This window comes from Amphiura filiformis, chromosome 15 (genome assembly GCF_039555335.1).
Source record: "Amphiura filiformis chromosome 15, Afil_fr2py, whole genome shotgun sequence".
In the NCBI taxonomy this organism is placed as follows: Eukaryota; Metazoa; Echinodermata; class Ophiuroidea; order Amphilepidida; family Amphiuridae; genus Amphiura; species Amphiura filiformis.
The window spans coordinates 62,050,494-62,070,495 of NC_092642.1; the positions used below are offsets into that span (position 1 = coordinate 62,050,494).

At 37.3% G+C, this 20,002-nt stretch overlaps 2 protein-coding genes across 2 annotated transcripts; one reads left to right on the plus strand and one right to left on the minus strand.

Annotated features, from left to right (window-relative positions):
• The first annotated feature begins 45 nt into the window (after positions 1–45).
• LOC140171930 (renalase-like) lies at positions 46–4,875 on the plus strand. The gene is made up of 7 exons (XM_072195275.1): positions 46–255; positions 488–593; positions 1,126–1,277; positions 2,181–2,387; positions 2,667–2,843; positions 3,459–3,634; positions 4,675–4,875. Exons 1-7 carry the CDS (start codon positions 135–137, stop codon positions 4,873–4,875), a joined length of 1,140 nt encoding a protein of 379 aa, XP_072051376.1. The 5' UTR covers positions 46–134.
• Positions 4,876–11,034: 6,159 nt separating this feature from the next.
• LOC140171931 (marginal zone B- and B1-cell-specific protein-like) lies at positions 11,035–17,589 on the minus strand. Its single transcript, XM_072195277.1, has 4 exons — positions 17,191–17,589; positions 15,500–15,612; positions 14,093–14,197; positions 11,035–12,077 (listed from the first exon to the last, which is right to left on the minus strand). The coding sequence occupies exons 1-4, from the start codon at positions 17,452–17,454 to the stop codon at positions 11,864–11,866; spliced, it is 696 nt and encodes a 231-aa protein (XP_072051378.1). The 5' UTR covers positions 17,455–17,589; the 3' UTR covers positions 11,035–11,863.
• Between the last annotated feature and the right edge of the window lie 2,413 nt (positions 17,590–20,002).

The following is a 20,002-nucleotide window of genomic DNA, read 5'->3' on the forward strand; positions in this document are numbered from 1 at the left end:
TGTAAACAGCCAAATTATTTTCTCCACGCTTGTTTACAAGGTCAAGGTATCAACAACATGTAACATGCCACAAGAATATTGATCAACAACAACTTGTGATCTTTACTTCAGTTTCGCAGGTGGATTTGTGAGTAATGATGCCTAGAATTTTAATTGTAGGTGCAGGAGCTACTGGTGCTGCTTGTGCAAATATATTGCGACAGAGATTGCTTCAAAATGTTGAGCTGGTTATGTGGGACAAATCCAAAGGAACAGGTAAGCTTAAAATTGTTACATGTTTTTGAAGTTATCCTGGTCTCATAATCATATCATGTACTGCCACTGGTCAGAAATAAGGCTAGATGCAATAGACATTACAAATGTAGATAAATGATTCTTGAAGCTACATCAGGAAACAGACACCACTATGAACAGAGACAAGGGGAAATAAAATAATGTTGTTGTTTTTTTCAAATGTCTTGATCTTTCCCCATTTTTTTCCATATAGGAGGGCGGATGAGTACAAGCCGTAGTCCAGACAATAATCTTTGTGTAGCTGACCTAGGTGCTCAGTATGTCACAGTTATACCAAAATATGCAGAGAAACATGCAAGGTAAGAAACCAACTTTGAACAGTAGGCTACTCAGAAGGTGTACCACCTCTCATGATCAAGAATTATATATATTGCCTATACTTGTAAATGACTTCAGATAGATTAAGTTGTTATTTAAAGCAAGTAATTAAAACAGTGCTAGATGAATGTTGCTATTCAAATTGAAAAAAAAAGAAAAGATATGGGGTTTGATAGATCCAAGATTGAAAGGGTCTTTGGCTGACAGAGCAAGTGATTCTGTTGTTGTTTTTAATATGGTCTTTGTGTGAAAGTGATACTGATAAAGGGGGAGCCCAACATATGCATCAAATCCAATACGGAAATGCTACTACCCCACGAACATCACCCTCTGGATCAACTTCAAGCCCTTTTCTTTTTCAATTTTAATTTCCTGAGCAAAATTTTCTTTTCACGACATGTAATTGCCCAGAAATAGTTGAGACTGACTAAACCAAAGTTTTTAATCTGATTCCTTTTAAATCGGTGAGGTGAGTACAACATCGTTTTCTTTATTAATTTTTTTTCTCTGCAGATATTATAAAGATTTGACTACATGTGGTCTACTGGAGCCATTGACCAGTAAAATTGATGGCATGAAGAGTGATAGTTATGAGCCAGGAACCAAGCATTATGTGGCACCTAAAGGAATCAGTTCATTGGTCAAGCATTTCATCAAACAATCAGGTACCGTATTGGGCTATTTTCAGTTGAAATCCATACACCCCCTGTGGAAAACATGACTTTAATCACCCATACAGGGGATGTAGATTTCAAATGGAGTCACCCATACAGGTAACCCTATTTGAAATTCTCCCTGTGTAGAAGATTAAGGCTGTGTCTTCCATAATGGATTTCAACTGGAATATAGCTCGGTGATTCTAACTGGTCTGAAGGTCAGTGGTCAGCCATTGACTATAATGTGCCATCTATCTAGGTAGCCTATTCAAAGATGCGGTACAGATAAACACAACTTACAAAACATCAAATAAATATGGTACCTTCATACAACAAACTAACATTATTCATCTAAGAACATTATAAGTAGATTTTGAAGAGGAAAGTTTTCTTGAATACAGCCGCAAATGCCCAGAGGAAGAGAGTTCCATAACTTGGTGCACATGCACAAAAGGCATATTAAATAATTGTTCAAATGTTTATTTTTTATTGATGATGCTTTTCAGATGCCTCATTATTTCAAGACCCATGATGGCACAGCGGTCGTATAGATACCCAGAGGTCCTAAGTTTATAGTTGCTGACCAGTATACATCAATAATGATCATTGACACTATACAGACAAGGACCTTGTCCCAATGATCATGGATCTAGATTAACTTTCAAAGCCAGAGTTAGCTCTTGAAGGTTTTCCAATGAGTAAAGCGATGAAAATCCATAGAAAAGGTCCTTGTCCAAGAGGATTTAAAGATGGCTGCGTTTCATTTTGTGAGCAACTTAGGATATCTGTTGGGACTCAAAAAACATTGCTTGAACAAACAAACAAAGGATATAATTACTAGACAAAAGCCATTTTAACATTATCATATTCACTTCAACTAATAAACATGCATTATTTTTTCTGTACATACAGGAATTGATGTAGAATTCAACCACTTCCTATCCAAACTAGACACAGTAGAAGACAAGTCCTTGTCTGATGTCAAGTTATATGCAAGTGGTCATAAGGAAGGGAGCCCAGATGCCACATGGGACTCAGTCAAGCCATTTGATGCTGTCATTCTTACTATGCCATTACCTCAGCTGATGAAACTTCCGGGAACCACCCAGGAATATCTAGGTTTGTACTGCTGAGATACATTTAAAAACCGAAAAATCTATCAACAAGAAGTATAGTTGTTAAACAGTAATCCCATGGGGGCTGTGCAATGTGTATCCCAGAGTGTTGCCTCGATCCCCATGATGTAGAATTCGACCACTTCCTATCCAAACTGGACACAGTCCTGGCTTTGCCACTGCTCAAAGGGCATTGGGTAAAACAGATGTCTGAGAATGGGAGATAGAAAACTTGTGTTTGTTTCATAGAGTGATACCGTGTTGTTTTTCTCTCTTCGAACAGCTCAACATCCAGACACAAAACAGCAACTAGAATCTGCCTGTTATTCCAGTCGATATGCTCTGGGTTTATTCTTCAGTCCTGGCAGTGATATCGATGTACCATGGGATGCAACATATGTGACGGGAGACCCATGTATACGATGGCTGGCAGTAGATAACAGGAAGAGAGGGGTTAAAGGTGGGTCATTATGAGTTGACACAATGTTACATACATATTATGTGACTAGGAGACCCATATAAAATGTGTATTTGTCAGAACAGTGCAGCAAAGTTTTTGATACACCATTTTGCCATATCAGGATTATCCTGTAGACACGTTCATGTTAGTTACACCTCCTTCCAGAATACCATGCAACCAAAAAAAGCGCAGTGATTTATAGTGTGCTACACAATGCCTATAGACGTTGATCCACAATCCTCGATCAGCACACTTTACAGGTTGTTGCTGACCACTACGGCCCCACATCATTCCGTAAACCATTTAACAACAATACAGGGACTTTGCTGCTGCAAGAGGGCACACCCTCGAAATTCCACATATTACCTACGCAACCAGGATCAGCTCCCCGAGTTACGGTTACAACGAGACAATGAATAGTAAGTTCCTTGTCTGGGGGAATTTTGAGCTAACTCAAATTTTCTACAAGAGTGTACTAGGCACCACCAGGGTTTGAACCCGCAACATCTCGCACCATAGTCGAACGCCTTATCGATTGAGCTAACTTGACTGCTCGTAAACCAGAGTAAACCAGTCCTACCCTAAATTGTCTTTGCTTCTTTTTATCTTCATCAGAATCCAGTGAGTTGGGTGCTTCCATGGTGGTACACACTAGCGTTCCCTTTGGTATCAAGTACTTAGAAACAGACAAGAATGAAGTGCAAGGTATCGTAATGGAACACTTGAGAAACCTGGTACCAAACCTACCGGAACCAGCCAGTATCAAATGCCAAAAATGGAGATATTCACAGGTAAGTATTAGGCATGAAATGGGCTATTCCAGTTGAAATCCTTACACCCCTATAGAAGACATGACCTTAACCTTCCACACAAGGGGGTGTAGATTTCAAATGGAATCACTCATTGGTATAGCCCAATTGAAATTCACACTCCCTGTGTGGAAAATCAAGGTCATGTCTTCCATAGCGGGTGTACGTATGGATGTCAACTAAAAAGGCCCATTTTGGGGATAATTTATCTTTATTATACATATTTTACAAAATCTTTCTTTCAAAGTAAAACAAAGTTTTAGATTCAAGCATGATATAAGAAGTGATACACAAAATAATGTGTAAGCGAATATTGCAACTTTTGTTTTGGTGGGGGCACTGGAATTTACACACATAAACATTAAAAAAGTGTGTCTGAATTCAAAATTATAATTCTACCTAACCTGTAAGGTTATGGTGGTAATAAGTGCGAACCGTGCTGTGGAAGCCTAGCTGAGTCCAGCTTTGAGGTGCAACAACCGCTCTACATGAAGTATCTATGTACCGTATAGATGAGTTGACCTATGACATCATTGCCTGGCAGTATGCGCACGCATCATCACAATTTCTATTGTTTTATGAGTGCACATCATAATTTCTTCAGGGCTCGTGCTTTTAAAACTACCGTCACATGACAATAAGGCTATTGAGAATTATGTGTAGTGGTTGTATGCAGTTCACTCAAGCATATTGATATGCCATTCCCTTGCCTTTGTTGATAAACATTGAGGTCAACTCATATATATAGCCAAATTAATAACAAAGTTTTAAGCAAATAATACATTCCCATTGTTACTGTTAAATTCAGGCGAGACTGCAGCAGCACAGCAGTTCTTAATTGTTTAGATACTGCCATTTTTACTAGCCTTATTACCTGGCAAGCATAATTAGTTTTTGAAAATCATAATCAATTTTCATCAAGTTGCTTGCTCAATATTTCCAGAAATTGAACATGTGGATTGCTACTTTAAGAATCAGGGCTTGCAATAATTTTTCTTCTTTGTTTATCTTGTATTTTTCAGGTGTCTACACCAGTAGAAGGCACACCGGGTTGTGTCTTCCTCACTAAGCTTCCCTCTTGTGCAATACTTGCTACTGGTGATGCCTTCACACATTCTAACTTTGACGGGTGTCTAAGCGCAGCAGAAACAACATGTGAACAGCTACTAGCTTACCTCAAAGAAACTGGTCAAGTAGGAATGGAATCATCTTCAGGATTGTAAAATTTTAGGTGAAATTGTAATTTGCTGTCAACAGGCATGATCTTTGAACTCGGATGCATGTTCATATGTGCTGGTGATAAACAATTGCTAAAACAGAGTTCCCACGGTCCTTGAATTTGAAAACACCTTTTCAAGGCCTTAAAAGTCTTGGAAATTTGCACAAGGTCCTTGAAAGTCCTTAAAAATTGGAATTTTACCTAAAGTATAATTTTGACAAAATTTGGGGAGTGGAGAGGAGCTGTCACTTTCGTTAATATGTGCCACATCATGATATTTGTGTTGTGGTAAGTCCTTGAAAATCATGCTTTTGGACCTTGCAAGTCCATGAAAAATCCTTGAATTTTGAAAGCTTCATGTTGCGGGAACCCTGCTAAAGGTTTAAACTGACTTTCGGCACAACAAATTCAACTAACCTTGAATTTTTGATGTGTCACACACAGAAGAAGTCCTATGATGATGTATTGGATTTGCCCTTTGTACAACATCCCCATTTGACCAAAAGTTGCCAATGGTCAACAAAAGGGCAAGTCCAACATAACATCATAGGACTTCTTCTGATGAAGATATGTGTCACACATCGAAAATTCAAGGTTATTTGAAGATCTCTGAAGTCGTACTGTGTTTGCCAAAACAACTTGATTCATTGTTGGGGAAAAAGTATACACTGTCCAAGATATTTCTGTGGTATTGTTACTGCTTGCGAGTAAGCCATGCGACATCAGTAGTCCATTTCACTAAACTTTTAACCCTTCGTATCTCAAGTAACCATTTGTAAGTTACGAATACCCTTTTACTAGATGTAACTTTATGAAGGGTCCCAGTAGTAAATCCATATTATTTACGATGGGTACCATTCGTAAGTTCAGTGATATGGAACTTACAAGTTGTAAGTTACAAACAATTTGGAGACAAAGCTTCATAAAGTTTAGTGAATTGGATTCCAGGGTGCATTTATTTCATTTGGAGCATCTTGAAAGTGATGGTGTATATACATGTTCATTTAAACATGCCTCGTAGATACGCACACCGAAGTGGCTGCCTCAATGGTCTAGCATCATTGCTTTGCCAAGGGTAAAAATACTTAACTTTGGTTCACCCCAAGTTCGGTAGTGACTTGGGTACATATTTTGTTGATCACAGTATTTAATTGCACCTGTAAAATTAATCGTGCAGAGTGTAACGCACTCACGAGAAAAGCAATGATGTCATTCCTGAACTTCAGGTGAGACAAAGTACATAAGCAGTTAATAGTGGTTCCTGGAAAGACTATTTTTGTTGACTAAATACTTATTGTAAAGTTCTGATTTGTAAAGAAACTACTGTGAGAGATGTGTCAGTGGCAGGGGGGGCATAGTGAATTTAGCAAAGGGGGCAAAATCAACAAATTTTGCACAAAATTGCCACAAAAAGTGGAAATTTGTTTAATTTTTGGATTTTTGTGTTAACACTAGGGGGGGGCATGCTGGGGGAGAAAAAATTTGAGGGGCTCATGACAAATTCTTGCTTGACAGCATAGCAAATGTTTCAAATTTTCAACAAAAGAAAAATCTGCTCACCCAATTCCCAAAAGTATTCAGATACCATGCCCTAGAATTTACAAAAACTAACTGTTGGAAGTTGGACATTATCTTTTCTGAATTATACAAATGTATATGAGGTGAGAACAATAAATTATAAGCAGAAGCGTAAATTGAATTGTGTGTGATATATCATATAGTATATTTATTTATACTCTATTTTATTACCAAAGTGCTACAAAAAGAATGTGAAAATATCAAGTACAATCATTTTAGTACATTATTGTATCTAATACAAAACATATAGTATAGTCATATTCTAGATATATCTAAATCTGAAGTTTAGAACTAATGAACTTACAAGTTTGTGTTTCTATTGAACACATTTATTACAAAACAGACACAGAATGTGAAATTGGAAAATCAAATAATGAACAGATTTGATGGAAACCTGTCCTCCTCAGGATTGCAATGTTGATTATCTCTTGTTAGGAGCGGGCTCCTTCTTCATTAAACAGTATACTCTTGATACAGATGTGTAGACCATTCTGAATTTCCAATTTGTTTTTGAAGTCTGTTTAAATCATTTTATAATATTTTGCTAATTGCATAAATGAATTTGCATGAAAACATAATTGTTGTTCAAAGATCATGATTTTAGCAGCCATCTATTATCTGTAAGACCTGATAAAATCATGACCTTAAAGTGCAGCAAGCCAAATGGGCTCTTCCCGTTGAAATTCATACACCCCAATGGAAGACATGAACTTATAGACACCCACACAGGAGGTCTATATTTCAAATGGAGTCACTCATTTAGGTAACCCCATTTGAAATTCACACTCTCTGTGTGGAAGATAAAGATCATGTCTTCCACAGAGGGTGTAAGAATTTCAACTGGAACTGCTACATTCGACACTTAATGCAAGAGGATTGTTGATCATTACTTTTTGATTGCTATTCACTTACTACGAACATATCTCTTCCACCACTAGTTTGATCCTGTACACTCCACAAAAACCATCTGCTAATAACATCATAAGCCCTTTTTGACTGGCTATGAACCCTTGCCCACTACGAGTCTTGAAACTTGGCGACCTTAGCTTAGTCATGTGCCATGATAAACCATAAAAGCCTATTAATACTATTTTAGTATCATTCCCGGATGTTCCTTTCTCATGACATATCTGTATAGACGAATCCAACGAGCCAAGTCATGGTCAGGATTTGGACGGCCATGACGGGTCCCGGCATGCACCAAACTGGTGTAGTGACTGCCCAATTGGGTGGATTAAACCCGCTTAAAATTCGATGTTAGATTCTTTTGTGTTGTACACTGTCATTATTCTTTTGTCTCCGTGTAACACAGGTGATAGAATGCAGTTTAAAATACCCTCCAAGGCCGCATCATTTCACATTTTAGGTGAGATGGAGCCGACGGGGACCCAACTTTGGCAGCCATTGAGGTGTATGAATGCGTGAAATTGGATTCGTCTATAGCCAATCAGAAACAGCTTTGTACTTTAAAATTGGCAGATGATGGAGTCAGCGGAATCAAACTGATGGAGGAGGACACTATTGGGCTATTCTAACTGACAATCATACACCCCTATGGAAGACATGACCTTCACCTTCCACACAGGGAGTGCAAATTTCAAATGGGTTACCTGAACAAGTAACTCCAGATTAAGGTCATGTCTTCCATAGGGAGTGTATGGAATAGCATTTGGCATTCAACTCTCAAATTGAAATCATGTGTGCTTAAAGAAAGATTGTGACTAGGAATGAAGAAAGAAAGACTTGATTGAAACTAAAGTGTTCACAACTTCTTGTACATAATATATACTAACATCTACTTAAAATGTGATGTTCTCATGACAGTAATGGTCTAGAAAATTAATCTATTTTCTCTAAAATGGAATACATAATAACATTCACAAAATACTGGCAATGTTGTTGCTTTGACATATACACATATACATAAAAATTATTACATAATCAATATCACAATTACCATCATACAAGGCACAAAATAACATTTTTACAAGTGCATCAGGGGCGTTGCAAGTGGTTGGACAAAGTCCATGGGCCCCAAGGGTTCAGGGGCTCCGAGCAATAGTGAAAATGAAGTTGGTAAGGGATAGGTCCCCCGAGGATCTTGCTACGCTCCTGAAGTGCATCAGCTCAAAGGTGCATTCCTGATTCCTTTGACAATATCAAACAAAATTGTATCAGAGGCATAATAACCTAGATCAAACAGGCAGTGGGCAAGATGCTTTGGACAACTGCAGGGCTTAATCAACTACCTTGCAATGTCTCTTGTACCCAATCACATAGTTTTACAGGGTGTAGGGTTTGAAGGTGGATGGTCTGATTTGTCACAAAAGAGACACATCGCATACATTTTGTGTTCTAGTTGGACCTAAGTACAAAAAATGTGTATCGCAATGTCCCAAAGAACGGTACATCCATTGTAACTTCTTGTTTGTTTGTTTTATAGCATCTAAACAAAACATATTTCTGGCAGAAAATTTCACCAGGGTTTCAAGGAAAGTTAAAGCTCTCTTCTGATGCAACAAATCTCATTGGGGTAAAGCAGAGTTAAGGCTGTCAATCTGGTCACCCACCTTCAATAATGGCAAAATATAGGATACAATTTTGTATTCTTGTACACGTAGTACACCACATCCCATATTGCTTGCCATTTGAGATTGACCTGGTGAAACAAAATTTAAACCTGTGTTGCCTGCAACTGGCCTCACAGCTTCAGAAATTGAGCCTGATAGGTAATATTTCTTTTCTTTTTTTGTAAACAGGAATGCACCTTCTAAGCTTAAAATAGGAATGTAATTAACACACATGATTATGTAAAATCAAAACATTCTGTTTTTGCTTGTTTTCTTTGATTAATCAAAATTTGCCATTGAAATCATTTTAGAATAAATTGTGCACGTTATGAGAATTTCTTGCTCAAATATCAAGGTGTTTTGGTGTTGATTTTAAGTTAGATATTTTAAGACTAAAGCTGAATTTATACTCGATCGCCGAGCGATGCGATTAATCGCTTTTGAAAAAGCGATTTGCAATCGCCGAATTTTGCGATGCATCGCCCGTCGCTTTTGCATTTATACTTATCACGGCTATAGCGATTGCAGACGACAATTAAAATATTTTAAATGCCACAAAATACATTTTTAAAACATGAGTTGCTGTCAATAATTATTGCTTTGAATTAATTTATCACCAAAAGTTAAAAATCGAGAAAGGTAAATTAATTAGCAAAATAATAGATCCAGTTGGTTGTATATGATTGGTTGACGCATTCACGTGTCAAGCGATATCGCTGGGAAGTTGAGATTTCTTCAACTTGCAAAAGCGACGCTCGTTTTGCCTCCGCGATTTGAATCGATTGATCGGCTTGACGCTCTGGAAATGTAAGTAAACATTGAGCATGCGTGAAAATCGCTTTTCTGCAAAAGCGATCGAGTATAAATTCAGCTTAACTGCCTGGTGGTTAGGAATTTAAAAATTAGAACAGGAAACAGTAAATTATTAAAAATTTCAAATTAGATTCAAGTGAACTGCATAAAATTTACTAAAATGGCAGTAACATGTGATTGTCAAGGCTGAAATAATAAAGGAATTTGAAAAAACAAACTTAAAAGAAATAAGCAAACATGTTTTTAATGTTTGAGGCAATTTAGTCCTTTTAATTTAAAGTACAATATCATAATTCATTGTGCATGTGCACATATCACAAGAATGGAATGATATAAAAGTTGTGAAGAGAATTTGGGTATACAGTCACCCAATTTGTCAACCATTGGTTTTAGGGGACAGGTAACTAACTACCCAAGTCGCCGGAGCCAACATTGAAAAGTCACCCAATTTTGTTCTTAACCATTGGTTTCTATGGGACAGGAAATTGGAAAAGTCGCAAGGAAAATCGTCAAAAGTCACCCAATTGGGCTACCAAATGGTGGATGTGATCAAGCAAATGATTCAGATTTTGTGGAAATTAAATCTGAGACACTGGCAATCATGTAATCAGGGTCCGCATTAAGCAATTTTATTTGTGTAGCAAAAATGCTCACCAAATTTCGGGAGCTAATGCTTATGAATGATGAAAATTGTGTAGCATTTTGCTACTACTACAAACTTATTGCATGTAATTGGCCTTTGTGTAATTATACACAGACTTTAATACTTGCCAGACTTCATTGGCAGAAATAAAGCTGCCTAATCTCAGAATTAAGTCTTGACAATAGGTTAATTTGGTGTAAGCTTACATGAAGGAAGAATCGCTCCCATTGCTGGGCATATGTCAGCAAGTGGTCGCCCGCAGGAAGGGGTGAGGGTATCACCTGTGGTTGGTCCTCAGCCCATGTGGGAGATGACCCTGCTGTTCATCAGCCCTTAGGTATAAGACTGCTTGTCACCTTTTTATTGTTTGCGAGATGCTTATTATTACTGAATACTCTCGCTATTACAAAAGTGACTTATTCAGTCAAAATTACATCTGGTCATTATCCTGAATCATCTTGCTTGATCACATCACACATTATTCCACTTCCCAATAAAAATCAATATTTGGTACTTTAGTTAAAACATCCTAAAATCAGTGAAGACACCAAATAAAAGTGAGTATTGTTTGTTCACCAAAAAGTTCAGATGCAAATTGTAATGCCATGTGATAGCTGCCTTGTGATATTATTAATATCAATATTGTAATAATATAAGTTCAAGGACAAGAGAGGAGGACTGTGCCTGCTGCCCCTCCCCCCTTGCATACACCACTTTCTATATTGAATGGATCACTCAGAGTCAGCTTTCAATATTGTATCAAGAATGATACAAATATATGATTCCCTATCAAGCATGGCTCCCATTTAGCTCTTATAGAAGTACATCTTCACATGAATCAATGATGAAATATGACATTAATACACAAAGGAGCTATTGGAAACATGTATATCATGCTTTGAATTTTGAATCTGAACTCTTCGTGTTTAGTTTACACAAATACCCGGCCCCCCAACTCAACACAAAAGTTGACAACCTAGAGAGTTACCAAATCTTTCAAAAGCCCCCTTTGCAATGATTTTTCATCAAATTTACCCCCCTTTTTTTCATGCAAAATCAAGGACAAAATTTGGCCAAAAACAACCCCTTTTTTGTAGTTTTTAATGACCAAAATTTCAAACACCCCTTTTCAATGATTAGAATTTCAAACACCCCTTATCAATGACACTAAATATTGACATAAAATTTCTGGATTTTCTCAATTTTGCCAATTTCACAGTCCTTGCTACTGGCAAAAAAATAATACCCCAGTTTCTGCGCAATTTGGTAACTCGCATGGTTGTCAACTTTTGTGTTGAGTTGGGGGCCGAGCATGAATATACTGAAGTTAACAGTTTAAAACAAAAGCAGTGACAAAATTAAGTGAGTTTTGTTCATCAGAATTATTTTCATAATTCTTCCTTTGCTTTCTTGTCCTTTTTACTAATCTTCTTCCCCTTCTTTGTTTTTGTTTTCTTGGGTTTGGGCTTAGCTTTGGTTTTCTTGTTGCAATCTCTATCTTCTTCATAGCATAAAAACTGCTTGAGATTTCCTTCTGTGAACGCTTCAAAGATTTCTTCATCACCTGGCTCTCCTAGGTAGTACCTACAGATCTGCTGCATTCTGTGAGAAGAAAGGGATTCAAAAAGTAAGCAGTGTGTTTTATTTTTGAATCTGCGATTTTGTTTCATTTCTGCTTGTATTTTTTTCCTTTTGTTTTTCTTTTAATTCCTGTATTTTGTTTTGTTTTCTTATTGTTGTATAGGTTAGTACTGTTTTGTTTTAGCCGTGGTTAATTTGTGCTGTTTATTTCTTTCTGTTTTGTCTTTTAAAATGCACTACTTGTGCAATAATGCTAACACTTGGCTAATCCACTTGAAGTCCATACAACATATATACTTATACAGTATGCATGTATTTCAAATTGAGTTCCATTTCAAGTATACACCCCCTGTGTGGAAGATTATGGTTAGGTCTTCCATAGGGGGTGTATGGATTTCAAATGGAATATATCCCATTGGATACATGTTTGAGTAAGTAAAGTACCTGATTTCCAATTTGTGGCTGGGTGCATCAACATAGTTGCAAATCACAAATTGAATACAAAATTATTTAATTATAACAACTGGTGTGTAAAAGACATTGCTATAAGAGTACATGAACTGGTGAACAGTACAAACGGTTTGCAATTCACTTCTGCACAGATGTGTCACATATGACTTGTCCATTCAGCTGTAAAAAATGACTTCCCAATGTGAATCATTAATGCCATATGTCAGCTTTTAATACAAAAGCCTTACAATGGTATTCAAAGCATGAACCAAAATGTATAAATGTTATAATATATTTAAAATGAACTTGGTGGTTTATTAAAGCATTGTTGGAAAACGAAGGCCAGGCAAGCAGGCTTGGCCGACCTACACTCTTACTGTGGATGATTTATCTTACTTGGATTTATTTAAATGTTATAATAATTAGCATGGGCAAAAGAATTTGGAGAAGTGAGGCTATTTTGTAACTTCAAAGTATGTGTAAAGTGGTTTCTGGTAATGACCGGTATATCTTTCTTGACCCAAAATCACATTATTTGAAGGGCGTCACAATCTGCAAACTGAGCTAGTTCTTTGTACTAACTAACACAAATGGAGTACGGTATCTGACATTCTGTGATTCACTGTTACAGAGCCATCAGTCTTGGGCCCTTTGTCTTTCACTAATGGTTTGTTTGTTGCCCTTTTACGATATATGTTAAGTACTTTCATCACAATATTACAACACTCACTAATCAACATGCATGCATATGATAGAAAATACTTAACGCTATTGAATCAGTGCCATGTGAAGGTTGTAGTGCACATACCACAGACTTCTCCAATTGAAATCTATACACCCATATGGAAGACATACACAGGGGGTGTACATTTCAAATGGAGTTATCCATTCAGGTAACCCAATTTGAAATACTCACTCCCTGTGTGGAATAGGGGTATGGATTTAAACTAAAATAGCCCCATTAGTCTATAGGCATCACCATCTGCACTGTCACAAATTGTGATCAACTTTAATTTCAAAGTGGGATGCAAAAGTGCTGTACATCTTTTTAAATGATCAGGCATTCTTTTACAGGTCATACTCCCAATTTCAAATGACATTGCAGTTTCAAAATTACGGAGAAAATTGGCATAGGGGGTGTATGGATTTCAAGTGGAATCAGGCACTTGCCCTGAGTGGACAACTTGTCTTGAGTGGACAACTTGTCCTGTGTGGACAAGTGAACTCTCAATTGCCACTTTTGGGTCACATGTACACAATATATCTTGCGGTTTATAGTGTGGGTAGTCACTGGTGACGGGATAATCAATGATGCTGTGCACAATCACTAACACTTCATGCTGGATTTATAGCTGGATTACATCCATGCATCATGACGGACACAACCATACGACCTCTCACCTCATGGGCCATCTCCCCCCTCCCTGTTGAATACCAGCCATTTCTTTGATATCCAATCCAGGACCAGAAAGTCTCTTCACACCTTGTATGTCTTTGATACCGACTCTGTGGATAACGAAAACATCTCAAGATATTTGATAAGATGTACATTGGTTATAAGATTTAATTTAACAGTGTGTACCCACCTTCCGGGCCATTTACCGCCTCCTTGCATTATACCTGGTATGTCTTTAGTCTCCAAACCTGGTCCTGCTAGTCTCTTTTTACCTTTCACTTCTTTGATACCGACTCTGTGTTCATCAAAATTGTATAAAGTGTGTTAATCAATCACATTGGTGTTGAATGGTAAATCATTCTTTTTCAACTGAAAGCCCAGGTGATTACTTGTATTCCAAGGTGTCGATATATCATGCTCATTCAACACGTAAAAAGGGTAGTTTTTCACAGGCAAGCAATGTATGCACATATACATCATTTAAGTTGTCCAAAATGCCAAAAAATGCTGGGAATTTTAATTTGTTTAAGTTTGAGCATTTATAAAACACAGGACTTTATCACTACTTTTTCTCAGAAAAATTGAGTAGGATTTCAGGTTTCCAAAGTTAAAAAACCAATGCCATCTTTCGTGAGATTTTTGTGTTGTCGAATTGGAAAAAAATAAAACAGCGGCAAAAAATGGTCCTATATATTAAATCAGGCATGAGAATAAATTTTCATGACAAAACAGGAAAAATCTGAAAATTCTCATGCCTGTTTAAAAATAGAGCTTCTGATGTTCTACCAAGTGTTATCTTTTGAGCCAGGGAATTGAGTACAGTCATAAAATAGTCACCTGGAAGGGTTATCATCAGTTGACCATGACTAATAGAAATGATAATGATATTCATAGAAATTAATTTTGCTGGTATTGTAAAAAAAACACCACACAGATCAACGTAATAAAATATGGTGTTTTCTGTGTGAATTTATTTCATTTTATTTGTAGGTTAATTATTAAAGCAATCTCCACCATATGATCCCTCAAGGCTGTTTACTTGCAATTGCTATGTATGATGCATGCATCGTCAGAGTTGTGGATGGTATTGCTTTAGAATGAGTAAAATCTAAAACAGTACCCACATTTTAGGTGGGTAAAAGTCCTGTGGTAATAGTTTTTTAAACTCAATGTGGAGAATTACCAACCACACAATATAAGGTCTGAGGGGGTACCAGCATTTTTTCAATGCATATTGATTGTTAATTTGTTCACCTTTAAAATGGAAGAGAATTTGCCATTTTGCTCTGGTCCAATACCATGTAAAATTCCACTATTTGGAGGGGGCGGGGGGAGGGGGAGGAGGAATTTAGGCACATTTCCTCACTCTACCCCCTCCCATCTTTAAAATGGAGAATTTGCCATTTTTGTTCTGGTCCAAAATCATACAAAATTCCACCATTCATGCCATTTGGGAAGGGGGAATTAGAGGCACATATTCTCGCTCCACCCCTTCCCCCAATTCAATTTCCCTCCCCTTCCATGACCAAACCTGGAAAGAAATTTCCGGCCCTCCAGTGTAGTAGTATACTCATTTTATTTGTACCCACATACTTACTGATTAAAGTCATCTTTGCATGTTGATTCTAGTAAATCTAACACTTGTGATTCAGGGAGTTTGCCTTTAAGAGATGGTTGGTTGTCCACAGCTCTCTGAAGTTTCTCAGCAAACTGGAAAAGAAAATGTTATCACATTTTATTCTTGTTTTAAAATTGACTTTGAATCCATAAGATTAAGATGTACACACATTTTTAATTTATGCACATGTGTACAGTTCTCTGATGGGCAGCATCAGGGTCCGGTACCATCAAGCATACATGGTGTTGTTGAAGTTGTCGAATCTTCAGTGGTTAGCAAAACTGAACCTAAAGATGAAACCTAACCAGAGCAGTTCTTCCCGGATGAACCAAACCTGCCTGGTTATCAAATTAATCAGTGACAAGTTATCTCTGAATTTGACAAGTGCTAATTGATGTTTTAATATTTTTGCATCAATTAGCAAGGTCAAATTCAGAGATAACCTTGGCACTGATTAATATGATAACCAGTCACAAATGTTCTGACTGGGCTTCCTCTTTAAGACAGAGAGACATTCCGGTGTCCACCAACATGTATTTAATACACACCCACCGCAAGCTAGGTTTTTGTAATTGATTTTTCACCAAACTTGCTGATGAGTCTTCGGAAGTCTTGGAAGAGTTTAATTAATTTTTGAGTTTGCATACAATAGACAAGTATATGACAAGTGACATTTTTAGCAATGTTGAATATTCTGCTGATGTTTCAATTTGGTTATTTTGATGAGTCCATTGTATCTTTTAGAGCAAATGATGCCTATTTTGAGTCTAAAATTTAGTTAAAGTTTAATCTGAGCAACATTTTGATACAAATCACCCATCATGTTTACTTACTTACTGGTACTTCCATTGACTCAACACAGTATCACGCTTCATCGATTTCTACTAGATTTTGATCGCTTAATACGACCAGGGGTATTCTCTAACATTTGTGGCCACTAGCCAGTCAGGCAGATAAACCCATAAAAGTTACCAGCCCAACACAAATGTTGCCAGCCTGACATTTGCCAGAATGCCAGAGTTTATAGAGTACGGTATATTGAAAAGCACAAGTTACACAAAAAATATAACCATACATTTTGTACTGACAGTGAACGATTTCTGTGATTTCACTGCAGTGGCAGAGCGACAGAGAAGTGCAGATATCATATCCCAGAGCTAGCTCAGGTGGTTCAGCTCAGGGTTGTGATATTACCAGTTTATCATCAATTTATTACCCACCGTCCAGGTGGGCAGGTAATTTTGAAAATTTAAATGCCCGACAGCAAAGTCACCCGCCCCTGGTGTTCGACTTCTCAAGCAATCTTTATTTTAAGACTGAGGGGTAGTAAAATACTATAAAAATACAAGTGATTCATGATGCATCATAATGAATTACAGAAGCTTGAAATAAAAAAAATAATAAAGAACAAACAAACATGGACCCCATCCATTCCAGAAAATGATGCCGGGGGCAAGGGACGAGAAGGAAAACAATTATTTTACAATTTACAGCAATGAAAATTTATTCACAGATGGCCCCTATCTTGCATGTCCATTTTAATATCCTAACATTATCAATGTATATCTCTAGTCAGTCGAGTAATTTTATGTAAACATTTAATAGCATGTCTGCCGAATTTGGAAGTATTTTTAAGTAAGCTTAAAAGTCTGGGCGTGTCATTTTCTTACCGTAAATGCAAGAATATTGCATGCATCGCATTTTAAGTCGCTTGGTAGATGCTCCGAATAGTGGTCTTCGTCATCTAAGTCTGGAGTTTTGAAAGAAAGCGTTCCTTTCGAAGCAAACCCTGATTCTGGGTCGACATCAGCTTCGGGATCTGGTTCCCATTTACTCTGACACAGTGAAAGCTCAGGACCAAAAACTGCAAATGTAAACAACACCGAAAATAGTGTGCAAAACAACTCCTGACTCCACTTAGCCATTGTTTTCATACATATATTAGATAACTGATACTTAATGAACACTAAGATATTATTGACGACTTGATGAGTGGTTTTGGAGTAGCAGAAATGAAGAGATTTTTCAGGAACTCCTTCACTGCAGACGACGTGTATTTTACGATGACACTTCAGCGAATCCGGGAAAGCCACGCGCTATGTGTGAACTGAACATGCGCAGTGGAGTTATTAAAGGGTCATTCCCTTTTGTTGCAGTGCATGCAGTGCAGCGAGCTCAGATTCATTTTCCACTGGCTTGCTATTTGCTGTGACTATGTTGATTAGATTAGATTAATTTACTTGCCAGGTAAAAGCATTTCCATGACAACACATGGCAATCACTAAAAGCTTTTTGTAGAATTAAAATAATGAAGCTATCTTGTAAATTTTTTTGTAGAATTAGTGAAGCTAGCTATGTCCAATTCATGATTCCGGGGAAAGTGGGAAACTGGATAACTCGAATTGAATACACCATTTCGGTAACTAATTATTTCTCTTTTTTGTGCACATATATAATACGCTAGCTGTGATTTATTTGTTATTTATTCATTTAGGTCCTACGGTACTCATTGATCAGCTGAATAGCGAGAAACCAATCTAAAAGAGATTATTAGTAACAATAAACTATTCGATTTATTTATGGGAGCAAAAGAAAGTAATACGGTACTATATATCTTCAGCTGATAACAAAAACATCTTTCATAAATATGTTGTCTATACTTCACTTGACCCAAATATATGATTTTTTTTGGTGATGAGAGACTCGCACATGGAATTTCAGAGAGATTTTGATAGCAGTTCCATTAAAAAAAGGTGCTATCGTCCGATGATGAGACTAAGATCTAGAAACACCCCCGTAATGCTGTTTTGGGGAATTTTGCTAGCAGAATCTTTTTGATGAAAGTCAATCTTTGACAAGATGTAACTTTGCTACGGAAAGTGCTATGACAAAAAGATTTTCAGTGTTGGCTTTCTTTACTCAAGGGCTTTAATTTGATATATAAAATGATGCAGTTTGATGGCAAATTTGAATTCACCTGGCATACCTATTTTATTGTTAATTTCAGTGACGTAGTGTCATAGGGGCACGGGAGGGGCACGTGTCCCCCCCATCGATATCAAACTTTAGAAAATCTCATAGGGAAATTGCCGAAAAATGGCTATTAAATGGCCATTTATAGCTGCAGACTAGACGAGTCAAATGAGGGAAGGGCATTATTATATCATGACACAGCTAAAGGTAAATATGGTCAGATCCAGTAGCGTAGCCCCCTGACAAAAAATGAAAGAAAAAAGTGCCCCTCTGACAAAAAATAAAAGGGAAAATCAGGAGGGCAAAGGAAAAGAAAAGGGGCAAGGAGCCATTTTCTACCGCGGTAATTCAGCCCGAAAATACACAATTTTAGATTAAGATTAAGCCCTTTCCATCCTGATAATGGGCGAAAATAGCGTAAAATACTAATTTCTTGTGCGCTACGCGCGCACATCGTCCCAATAAAGCCTTTTGTCTCTATTTATTGTATATGATGCAACTGTAATTTTTTTTTGTCTGTGTCCCAAAAATTTTATTTGCCCCCCCCCCCTGACCAAAAAAGCTGGCTACGCCCCTGGTCAGATCATTTTGTTCTGTTCAGTATTGCTATCTTCAGCTGATAGCAAAAATAAATAAAGAAATAGGCCTCAGAGGCCTAAATGTTTAATTTCTTGATAATGTTTCTTGATATTTAGTAGACTATTATGCCATAATCGAATTTTGAAAATATGTTATTATTAATCCAGAGGATGAATTAAGGAAGCCCCATCATGTACTGTAAAAGTGTTATCACTAGAGTTTCAACTGCCACTTTACTTTTCAAATCCCATTGAACTCTGTGCAAAAGATGTTGTTTTAGAATTGCCCGTGTGTCATTATTACTTGGTCGATTTCAGATCTAAAGTGATGTATGCTTGAAGGATAATTCCCACCTTCTGTAGATAACATAAAATGTGAAATCGACCAACTTTTTGAAGGCGTTTTTATTGTAAATATATCTGCCGCAAAAAAAAAAGAAATTTACGTGATTTGGTGGGTTTTGCCTCAAAAGTGTGGGGGGCAATGAAAATATTGGGGGGATGCCCCCTTGCCCCCCCCCCCGTAGGGGCTTTCAGAGTTATGCGGGGGGCTTATATGGCTAAAATCGCAAACGGCTGGTAACAATGATGCGGAGGGCTTCAGCCCCCCAAAGCCCCCCTGGACACGCCAGCTTTTGTGCGATTTTGGCCCGATTATATAGGGCCATATGGTTCTGGACCATATGGTCTGCACCACTATGGTCCTGCACCATATGAGCTCATATGTTTGACTACTTATAAATATTTTCAATTAAAGTACATGCTCCAGGAGCATGTTTGAATTAGAAACATGCTCCTGGACTTTAATTGAAAATATCATAGTATAAATATTCATGGTGCAGAACCATATATGGTGAACCACTGCATATCATAATACTAATAATCTTGAATAATTATAATGGCTCACTTCAATACTGAACAATTCTCTTTT

Excerpts from the sequence above, each read along its gene's own strand:
- LOC140171930 (XM_072195275.1), top strand. The coding sequence starts at position 135 with ATGATGCCTAGAATTTTAATTGTAGGTGCAGGAGCTACTGGTGCTGCT. Across the intron at positions 594-1,125 it reads TATGCAGAGAAACATGCAAG|ATATTATAAAGATTTGACTA; the intron begins GTAAGAAACCAA and ends TTTTCTCTGCAG. Across the intron at positions 2,388-2,666 it reads AACCACCCAGGAATATCTAG|CTCAACATCCAGACACAAAA; the intron begins GTTTGTACTGCT and ends CTCTTCGAACAG.
- LOC140171931 (XM_072195277.1), bottom strand. The coding sequence starts at position 17,454 with ATGAAAACAATGGCTAAGTGGAGTCAGGAGTTGTTTTGCACACTATTT. Across the intron at positions 14,198-15,499 it reads TGCAAAGATGACTTTAATCA|AGTCGGTATCAAAGAAGTGA; the intron begins GTAAGTATGTGG and ends TGATGAACACAG. Across the intron at positions 12,078-14,092 it reads GGCGGTAAATGGCCCGGAAG|AATGCAGCAGATCTGTAGGT; the intron begins GTGGGTACACAC and ends TTCTTCTCACAG.